The 10,293-nt window shown below is 44.2% G+C and overlaps 2 protein-coding genes across 3 annotated transcripts in view; one reads left to right on the top strand and one right to left on the bottom strand.

The window, feature by feature from the left end:
- Window positions 1–86: 86 nt before the first annotated feature.
- Window positions 87–7,992, top strand: kcnv2a (potassium channel, subfamily V, member 2a). Its single transcript, XM_058064907.2, has 9 exons — window positions 87–545; window positions 1,988–2,107; window positions 2,338–2,516; window positions 2,584–2,755; window positions 4,132–4,323; window positions 4,751–5,005; window positions 5,074–5,190; window positions 5,271–5,396; window positions 6,619–7,992. Exons 1-9 carry the CDS (start codon window positions 408–410, stop codon window positions 6,970–6,972), a joined length of 1,653 nt encoding a protein of 550 aa, XP_057920890.2. The 5' UTR covers window positions 87–407; the 3' UTR covers window positions 6,973–7,992.
- Window positions 7,993–8,357: 365 nt separating this feature from the next.
- pum3 (pumilio RNA-binding family member 3) overlaps window positions 8,358–10,293 on the bottom strand; it is an 8,496-nt gene continuing 6,560 nt past the window's right edge. For both annotated transcript variants that reach the window (XM_058064899.2, XM_058064900.2), the window contains exons 15-18: window positions 9,707–9,929; window positions 9,442–9,529; window positions 8,864–8,954; window positions 8,358–8,774 (exon numbers count right to left, since the gene is read on the bottom strand). In XM_058064899.2, coding sequence (XP_057920882.2) covers window positions 8,648–8,774; window positions 8,864–8,954; window positions 9,442–9,529; window positions 9,707–9,929 — 529 coding nt within the window. In that variant the 3' untranslated portion in view covers window positions 8,358–8,647. The remainder of the gene's footprint in view (window positions 8,775–8,863; window positions 8,955–9,441; window positions 9,530–9,706; window positions 9,930–10,293) is intronic.

Raw genomic sequence — 10,293 nt, 5'->3', positions numbered from 1 at the left:
TGAATTAAATTCTGAACCGGAATCTTGTTCCAATGGTGGCTTTCTGTCAGCAGTTTTACCAAGGAGGAAGATTATTAAATTCAAATCATAAAAAAAAAATCACCTCTTTGAGTGGATGGCTGGGTAGAAAACCTCAGTTGAATTCAATTTGGTCAAACTTTGTGGTAATACAATAATGGTTCATACGTGGCATCTCCTGCAGTGCTGCTGAACCAGATTGGTGTAAGTAGGAGAGGGATAAAGAAAGGATAATACCATCTAAAGCACCCAGATCATCCAAGATACTCCTGTCGTGTTTCTGCGTGTGCGCAATGATTGGATTTTTATGCAAATGCACTAAACGTTCTTGTCTCTCCTGCTACATGCCCATTTTTGTGTGAGATTGCTTGGTCTTGCAGTTTCTCAGCATGTTGCAACACCTGAGAGCCCGAAGTAGGAGTTTGTTCCCGAGCTACAAACACGGCAGCCGGACTGCAGCCTTCAGGGAACCGGATGACTTTCTGGATCTTACAATGATCTTTGTGAAGCCATGGAATTCTATGCAGGTCAGATGTTTTTAATTTGTGTATAAATGTGTAAATATGTCCTACATGGATACTTCGTTACTGTTTTTTGTTTCAGCGGCACGTTGGTCTAGTGGGAGCTAGGAGACCAGGGTTCAATTCCACTCTCGGGCATCTCTGTGTGGAGTTTGCATGTTCTCCCCGTGCATGTGTGGGTTTTCTCCGTTAAAACTGACCGTTTTTGCGGGAACCATGAAATACAGCTGAATAGGTGCAGATCCTTGAACTACGCTTGTGGTGGTTATCATGTGTAGCTGCTCTATAGGAGTCCACAACTTAATACAAAGGGCCAAAAAATACAGTTATTAAATACAGTTTTTAATATTTTCACTTTTGATTTTCAATGGGCGACACGGCAGTCTAGTGGTTAGCGCGCACACCTCATAGCGAGGAGACCAAGGTTTGATTCCACTCTCGGCCATCTCTGTGTGGCGTTTGCATGTTCTCCCCGTGCATGCGTGGGTTTTCTCCAGGTACTCCGGTTTCCTCCCACATTCCAAAAACATGCTAGGTTAATTGGGGACTCCAAATTGTCCATAGGTATGAATGTGAGTGTGAATGGTTGTTTGTCTATATGTGCCCTGTGATTGGCTGGCGATCAGTCCAGGGTGTACCCCGCCTCACGCCCGAAGACAGCTGGGATAGGCTCCAGCACCCCCACGACCCTCGAGGATAAGTGGTAGAAAATCAATGAATGAATAAAATGTTACTAATCTGCGCCAAGTGTTTAGCGTGTTCAGCTAGAAGACCCAAGTTCAATTCCACCCTCGGGCCATCTCTGTGTGGAGTTTGCATGTTCTCCCCGTGCATGTGTGGGTTTTCTCCGGGTACTCCGGTTTCCTCCCACATGCCAAAAACATGCTAGGTTAATTGGCGACTCCAAATTGTCCATAGGTATGAATGTGAGTGTGAATGGTTGTTTGTCTATATGTGCCCTGTGATTGGCTGGCGATCAGTCCAGGGTGTACCCCGCCTCTCGCCCGAAGACAGCTGGGATAGGCTCCAGCACCCCCACGACCCTCGAGGATAAGCGGTAGAAAATCAATGAATGAATAAAATGTTACTAATCTGCGCCAAGTGTTTAGCTTGTTCAGCTAGAAGACCCAAGTTCAATTCCACCCTCGGGCCATCTCTGTGTGGAGTTTGCATGTTCTCCCCGTGCATGCGTGGGTTTTCTCCGGGTACTCCGGTTTCCTCCCACATTCCAAAAACATGCTAGGTTAATTGGCGACTCCAAATTGTCCATAGGTATGAATGTGAGTGTGAATGGTTGTTTGTCTATATGTGCCCTGTGATTGGCTGGCGACCAGTCCAGGGTGTACCCCGCCTCTCAACCAAAGACAGCTGGGATAGGCTGTAAGGAAAAGCGGTAGAAAATGAATGTTTTTTGTTTCCTCTTGAGCACCAAGTGTTTATTTGTAAAGGACCTGGGCAGAGACATCTATGATCTTTATGCTGAGGATGAAGAAGAGGATCCATCCACAACCCATATGCTGTTATCTCCTGCTAAGGACTTCACACTCAACATCAATGTTGGTGGAACCGTAAGTTTTCTACCACTTCCAGATTGGTCTGGTATAGTTACACTTGTCAATCACGTTTCTTTATTAGACTGGTACATGATGGAAGCATTATGAGGGATTTTGCATAAGATGTTATGAAGGTTTGACAAACTCCTAGCATCTCCAGGTCGAGCATGAAGATGTTTGACAGTGAAGTACAAGACATAACATCACTTTTCTCCACACAAATATATTATTGTTGTTCTTTTCAGGTGTACCATCTGCCATACAGGCTAGCAGCCAGGTATCCGAGAACCCGGATTGGCCGCCTAGCCATCTATACCGACCACAGTAAGAAGTTGGACCTGTGTGATGACTATGTCGTCCACGGTAACGAGTTCTTCTTTGACCGGGACCCCGCTATTTTCCACTACATCTTCAACTATTACAGGTAAAACAAACTGGGACTAAAACTACCAAACCTCAAACACTTAAAACTGGAATTCTAATTCTACCAGGACTGGGATGTTGTGCATTAAAGAGGAACTTTGCCCCCGCCACTTCCTGGAGGAGATCAACTACTGGGGGGTCAGAATCAAGAACTGTCAGCGCTGCTGTCGCATCGCATTCGAAGAGCGGCAAGACGAGCTGAACGAGCAGCTGAGAATCCAGAAGCAACTGATGGCTGAGGTAGCTGCTTTACTGTCGCTACATATTCCCGGGGGGGGGGGGGGGGGGGTCCTTGAATGCACCATCAAGTAGTTATCAGATAAACATCAGTCATTTGCAAATGCAGCCTCATATTTTAACGAGTGTAACAATTCCAGAGTAGCTTTTATTGCAAATGTTGATCTGAAAATATGAAATCACACTTATCTCGCTTCAGTATTTGAATACTTTTATGATGTATTTTTGAAATCTGCACACTGACCACAAAATGTCACCTCATCTAATCCTGTTGCATTGCTGCACTGTTTTTGTTGTTGTTTTTTCGACCTAATCTGCATGTCTGACCTAAATCAGTGCTTTTCTTGGCAGATGGTGTGTGGAGGGAAAAAAAGCTACTTCTTGGCACACTTTCACCAACATGTCCTTGCTCCCAAGATTAAGGAGCTTTGTCAGTTAACAGACATACAGGGAATTGAACAAATGGCCCACAAATACAGTATGAATGAAGAATAAACATGTGGAAATCCAGAAAGGAAATGTTAAATTAGATTAGTAGGTGTACTAATGGCCCCTGGAGCAGTGGGTCCTGCCCCAGGTGGAGGAGTTTAAGTATCTCGGGGTCTTGTTCACAAGTGAGGGGAAAGTGGGAGCGTGAGGTCGACAGACGGATCGGTGCAGCTTCGGCAGTAATGCGGTCGCTATACCGGACAGTCGTGGTGGAAAGAGAGTTGAGCCAGAGGGCAAAGCTCTCAATTTACCGGTGGATCTACGTATGTTCCCACCCTCACCTATGGTCAGGAGCTTTGGGTCATGACTGAAAGAATGAGATGACGGATACAGGCGGCTGAAATGAGTTTCCTCCGTAGGGCAGCTGGACTCACCCTAAGAGATAGGGTGAGGAGCTCAGTCATCCGGGAGGGGCTCAGAGTAGAGCCGCTTCAGTTGAGGTGGCTCGGGCATCTAATCCGGATGCCTCCCTGGTGAGGTGTTCCGGGCATGCCCAGCCAGGAAAAGGCCCCGGGACAGACCTAGGACACGCTGGAGGGATTATGTCTCACAGCTGGCCTGGGAACGCCTTGGTGTCCTCCCGGTGGAGCTGGAGGAGGTGGCCGGGGACCGGGAAGTCTGGGCTTCCCTACTAAGACTGCTGCCCCCGCGACCCGGACCCGGATAAGCGGAGGAAAATGGATGGAAATTAGTAGATTAGGCTGGTTACTGAGTCCCATCACAATTACCATCTGCAAACGAACAATGTGATTGGTGCTGGATGACTGTTGGTAGCATGAAAAGGGGCTAAGCACACATCCTTGAGGGATTCCTGTGCTTGTTTTTCTAGTAGTATTAGTATTTTCTTCCCCAAATTGTTAGTTTCTTTTCAGCTCTTCTGTGTCCTGCAGGTGGAGATGGAGGAGAACGAGGCCTTGTATCGCAACATGGCATTCGGGCACACCCGTTGGAAAATCTGGAACATGATGGAAAAGCCTTTCTCCTCAGTTGCCGCCAAGCTGATAGCGGTGGCGTCGTCCATGTTTGTGCTGATTTCGCTGGTTGCCATGACGCTGAACACGGTGGAGGAAATGCAGTACAAGGTGTAAAGTTAAAATCTAAATAACTTTTATAAAAACACAGATGGGTGGCGAGTGGTTAGCCCGCAGACCTCACAGCTAGGAGACCAGGGTTCAATTCCACCCTCTGCCATCTCTGTGTGGAGTTTGCATGTTCTCCCTGTGCATGTGTGGGTTTTCTCCGGGTACTCCGGTTTCCTCCCACATTCCAAAAACATGCTAGGTTAATTGGCGACTCCAAATTGTCCATAGGTATGAATGTGAGTGTGAATGGTTGTTTGTCTATATGTGCCCTGTGATTGGCTGGCGACCAGTCCAGGGTGTACCCCGCCTCTCGCTCAAAGTCAGCTGGGATAGGCTCCAGCACCGCCCGCGACCCTCGTGAGGAAAAGCGGTTGAAAATGAATGAATGAAAAACATGAAGATAAGCGGTTTGATTCTTCCTTTCCAGACGCCATCAGGGCAGCCGAGTGGAAGGTTCTACGGCGAATGTGTGGAGACTTTCTGCATCGCCTTTTTCACCCTGGAGTACGCTCTCCGCTTGCTGTCCACCCCGGACCTCAGATGTTTCGGACGCAGCGTTCTCAACTCCGTCGACCTGATCGCCATCTTGCCGCACTACCTGCAAGTGATCCTGGAGTTTTTTGACGACGAGGATGCACACATGCGTTCTGGCGACATTGAGACCATGGCGCGTGTCGGAAAGGTAACAAGTGTATTCCGTTAGATATATTCTATCAGTACAGCGTCCTACGGTATTCATCTGTTGTGGAGGTGGGACAGGTTCTGAAGATCATGCGTCTGATGCGGATCTTCAGGATTCTCAAACTGGCTCGTCACTCCACAGGCCTTCGAGCCTTTGGATTCACGCTGAGACAGTGCTACCAGCAGGTCACATTGAAATATTTTATAACATTTCCAAATGGACCACTTTAGTGACGTGCGTGTGTGTTTTTGTTTTTTTTTTTTAGGTGGGCTGTTTGCTGCTTTTTATCGGCATTGGGATCTTTGTGTTTTCAGCCATGGTGTACACGGTGGAGCACGACGTTCCCAGCACCAACTTCACCTCCATCCCGCTCGCCTGGTGGTGGGCTTCGGTGAGTCCATTAACCGTCCTCTCGTGTTAGGGTCGGCACCGACCCGTTTTACATTTTAATGCATAAAAAGAATTACATAATCAACACGTCAAATCAACAAATCAAATGTGGCCCGCAGGACACTAGTTTGAGGCCCCCGCCTTGATATGAAAGTTTAATGTTAGTGCGGCCCGCGCAAGTTTGATATGGATGCTGTATGGTATCATGTACCCAGAAAAAATTATTACGTTTGATTAATGTTCATGTTAAAGGTTAAATAACTGTTAATAGTTATCCTCCCTATCCGTGTGGAAGTGGTAAGTTTTTGGCTATTTAAGTTTAAAGGAAATAACTTGAAGGCTACTGTTTAGGTCGCTAGCTCTCTAGTTTGCGAGTTAGCATGTGTCTCAAGACCCTGCAGTTGCGCAATATGTTGTAAATAAAAATAGTATAAATGTGACTATAGTCGTGTTTTGTCATGTCTACAGGGCTCTAATAATGCTTTGTTCATTTTAATCTGCGAAAAATAATTTGTCTACCCACCAACTATATGTGGTTTAAGTTTTTATTATATTTATTACTGATTGATTTTCTTTTCTGGATTTGTTTATTTATTTTTCATCTTATTTTGTGCAGAAAAATAAATTAAGAGATTTGAGAACAGTGGAATGTTTTATTTTCTTGTAGAAAATTGGAACCAAAGCGGAGTTTTTTTTAAATTGTTTTCTCGTTTTTTTTTTTTTGGAAAACCTGATGCGGCCCAGTCTCACCCAGACCCGAGCTCCAGTGGCCCCCAAGTAAATTGAGTTTGAGACCCCTGTCATAGATGTTTCTTTAGTTTTATTTATTTTCTCATTTTAGTATTAATCACTAATTGATTTAAGAGATATGTTCTATATCCCTCAGTAATAGCCAGGTAACAAAAGAACCTTCAATTTATTAATATGATTCTTTTGAAGTTCATTTTACCATTTTTGGAAAATAAAATCGAGGGGTATAGTGACAAAAAGGCCACACCAAAAGTATTAAAACCAACATTTTCATGGATGAGGAAGCCTAAGAAAATAACCAAGACATGAGAAGCAAATTTGATGGTAACGTATTGTTTTTAGTGTATTTTATAGCTGATTTAATACATGGGTCAAAACCGACCCGGTAACATAAGAGGTGATACCAGAAATCTAACACAAGAGGAAGGTTAAGACCTCTATTCTAACCTTCTCTCGACCTTGTCACGTCTCAGGTTAGCATTTCTACGGTGGGATATGGCGACATGCTTCCAGAGACCAACCTGGGCCGCATCTTCGCCTTTGCCTGCATCTCCTTTGGCATCATCCTCAACGGCATGCCCATCTCCATCCTCTACAACAAGTTCTCCGACTACTACGGTAAGCTCAAGTCACAGGAGTACGCCGCCGTCACCAAGGCTCGTGGCAACGTGCACTTTGCCCAGAGGGCGGCCAAGAAGTTCGTCGAGTGTTGCGAGGACGCGGCGCAGCTGAAAGCATCCCGACCGCAGTGTCAGTTCCTGCTAACACGGCAGCATGGAGAGCTGACGTTAAAAAGGACCACCTTTCTTGAGCAAACTATTAATTGAACTAAAGGTAGCACTGCTATACTAATAAGTATTTCATTAACCAGAATTATGGTTATTTAGGTGAAAAATGCCTATTGTTGCCGTATTTCATGAACAAAGAAATTATAATTTTATCTTAATCATTCTAGATGTAGACATCTATATTTCAGCAGCAGGGTATACAAAGGTGAAACTAGAAAGAGTTTGGATACTCTTGTTCTCTGGTTTAATATTGTTTTGTACGCCTCATGTTTCAAGAACTTGCAATAATTGGAAGATGATGAAATGAAAGGCAGGTAGCTGCTGAATTATTCCTTTAAGGCAGGGGTCTCAAACACGCGGCCCGCGGGCCAAATGTGGCCCGCAGGACACTAGTTTGAGGCCCCCGCCTTGATATGAAAGTTTAATGTTCGTGCGGCCCGCGCAAGTTTGATATGGATGCTGTATGGTATCATGTACCCAGAAAAAATGATTACGTTTGATTAATGTTCATGTTAAAGGTTAAATAACTGTTAATAGTTATCCTCCCTATCCGTGTGGAAGTGGTAAGTTTTTGGCTATTTAAGTTTAAAGGAAATAACTTGAAGGCTACCGTTTAGGTCGCTAGCTCTCTAGTTTGCGCGTTAGCATGTGTCTCAAGACCCTGCAGTCGCGCAATATGTTGTAAATAAAAAGAGTATAAATGTGACTATAGTCGTGTTTTGTCATGTCTACAGGGCTCTAATAATGCTTTGTTCATTTTAATCTGAAAAAAATAATTTGTCTACCCACCAACTATATGTGGTTTCTTAATTTTTAATTATTTGCTGTTTTATTATATTTATTACTGATTGATTTTCTTTATTCTTGATCTTATTTTTGTAGAAAAATAAAAAGTAAGATATTTGAGAACAGTGGAATGATTTATGAGAGCTTTTTTGTAGAAAATCGAAACCAAAGCAAAGTTTATTCAGTTTTTAATAAATGCGTTTTTTTTTTTTTTGAAAACCTGATGCGGCCCAGCCTTGCCCAGACCCTAGCTCCAGTGGCCCCTAGGTAAATTAGTTTAAGACCCCTGCTTTAAGGGAAAATAAAACAGCTCTCTTGTGACTAGATGGCTTGATATTCCCTTATTGTTACGGCAAGTAACCATATATGGTAACTTGTGCATGGTTTAAAAATTGCAGTTTTCTGACGCTAGGGGTTCAACACTCTCGGCCCAAACATAAAAACTAACCATAAGTTGATCAGTCATTCTGTATGTCACTGAGTAGTTGTGCAAAATGTTAATACAGGTGTTGTTTCTGTAGGTTTTGTAGAAAGCAGTGAATTTTGAGGCTGAAAAATGCTAACACCATAGCATAACACCCGAAATGTCTGGTAAGCCATACTTGGGACGTTTTTTCCACAAATAACTGAAGACAACAGTACTTAGTAGTTCATTTAAACTTTTTTTTTGCACTTACAAAAGCTGACCAATGGGTGGCAGTGTATGGCATGACACTTAATGTCCACTGAAAGGGTTAAGTGACCCAGCTTTCACTTTAACAGATGATTTTACCATCTGTGGCTTCAAACATGACTGAGCAATATGGATTATTTCTGTATTCCGAGGCTTCTTACTTGACAAGCAGTCCAGATATGGTCGCAGTTTGCACGGGCGTCCACACAGGACCTGATGCTCCGAGTGTCGCCGGTGACGTTTTTTGACAGCTTTTTAGCATTTTTTTAAATTCTCCATCAGGATTTCCGCTCCTTTGCTGTTGAGGGCGCTGTTGGGCTGGAGGAACTTAAGCCCCGCCTTCACGTCTTCAACCACAGTCTTGTCACAGCTGTTTAGGAGGCTGTGCAGAGAACACAGACAAGCAAAAACACTTAGATCTTTGGCTTTCTGGCTACGCTGCAGTCAGATTTAAAAATAGTGGTGACAAACCTGCAGAGCACCATGGCTCCTCTGTTGGTTTTAACCCAACTCCTCAGGTTTTCCATCTCCACAGTATCCACCAGGATCCTGGCAAAGCGCTCTGGAAGAACAACTAGAAATGTTGCTAAATCTCCACTACATTACCGTCTTTTAGCTTTTTAGCTTAGCATTAGATTCCCATTCTCAGACTGCCTGCCAATGGGGGAAAAACAAGGGATTGAGAGGCCCATAAAATATCTATTTTGACACCAACAGATCCACCAAAAGGACAAATTAGCATAGACAAGCTGCAGTCAATCATGATTACTAAGCGCTGTCCACATGTAGGCGGGTATCATGACTGTTATTTTTCCACAAAAACTCCAGTTATGTGTTTGAGTATGGATGCAAATAATCGGCGATATATACGTTTCCGAACATCACTGCCTGCGACAAAGTATGCTGTGACATCACACGTGACCCGTGTTTACATCGGAAACAACATGGATGCTCTCAGAAGTGTGTTGATTGTAACGATTGTTCATTTGATGACATGACAATATGTAGAACGCATTGTGGGAATAAAATGAAACCATTATTCCGCTTACCTTCTTTGCCGGTCTCTGCCAGAGTGACGTCCTGCTCAATGAGCCATTTCAACACCAAGTGTCCTGCAGGATGTTCTGCCATGTGGAGCTAGAAAACACAAACACACATTTGAAGACTGTCCTTCCTGTGTGTGTTTATGGAAACGCCTCATAATCATAAAGCGGGGTGCTTTGTGTTTTCTGGCAGTCTTGAATGCAACACAGCTAAGACTAATTTGTAGTATCAATAATACTTAACTGGCTGAAAAATAAATCCCATCTGTACCTCTCCGTTGATGCCTCCTGGCACCAGCTCGTGATTGGCCAGTTGAGCCACAGCCGTCATGGCGGGCCGCAGGTCCCCGCAGGCCGCCGCCAGGATGTCGCTCACTGTGACGCTGGTGGCCTTGTCCGCGACCATGGTGGCGGCATTTTTGCAGAGATGGTCGAGCAGTGGCGGGGAGACCACCTCCAGCAGCTCCTTCCTCCGCAGGGCGGTGTCCTTTTTACTGGCGGAGAACAGCAGAACCTACTTGATGACTCCAAACGTGTATTACAACAGCGTCATAAGCAAAGTACTATAGATGTAACCTGGTTAAAATATTACATGTAATAAAGTTAATGTTTAAAACTATTTAAGTAGAATAAATAAGGTTAAATATTGGTTCATAAAAAGATATATATCAATAGGTTAAAAGTACTGTGTAGTACGGTGAATGTGTGATTATTTCATTTGATTAGGAGTGTTTTATTTTGAAGGCAGTGGCAGTAACAGGAAGTGGTGCGTTTTTACCGGAAAGTCTGAGCCGGTGTGGGGGTGTGTCGCGTGACGAGCTGAGTCGGGATGTGAGCAGACTCGGTAAAAGTTTGTAT

Source organism: Doryrhamphus excisus, linkage group LG10 (assembly GCF_037039965.1).
Source record: "Doryrhamphus excisus strain RoL-2023G ecotype Guam linkage group LG10, RoL_Dexc_Guam_v1.1, whole genome shotgun sequence".
Lineage (NCBI taxonomy): Eukaryota > Metazoa > Chordata > Actinopteri > Syngnathiformes > Syngnathidae > Doryrhamphus > Doryrhamphus excisus.
The sequence above is the reverse complement of the archived record's forward strand: the minus strand, read 5'-3'. Positions and strand labels throughout refer to the sequence as shown.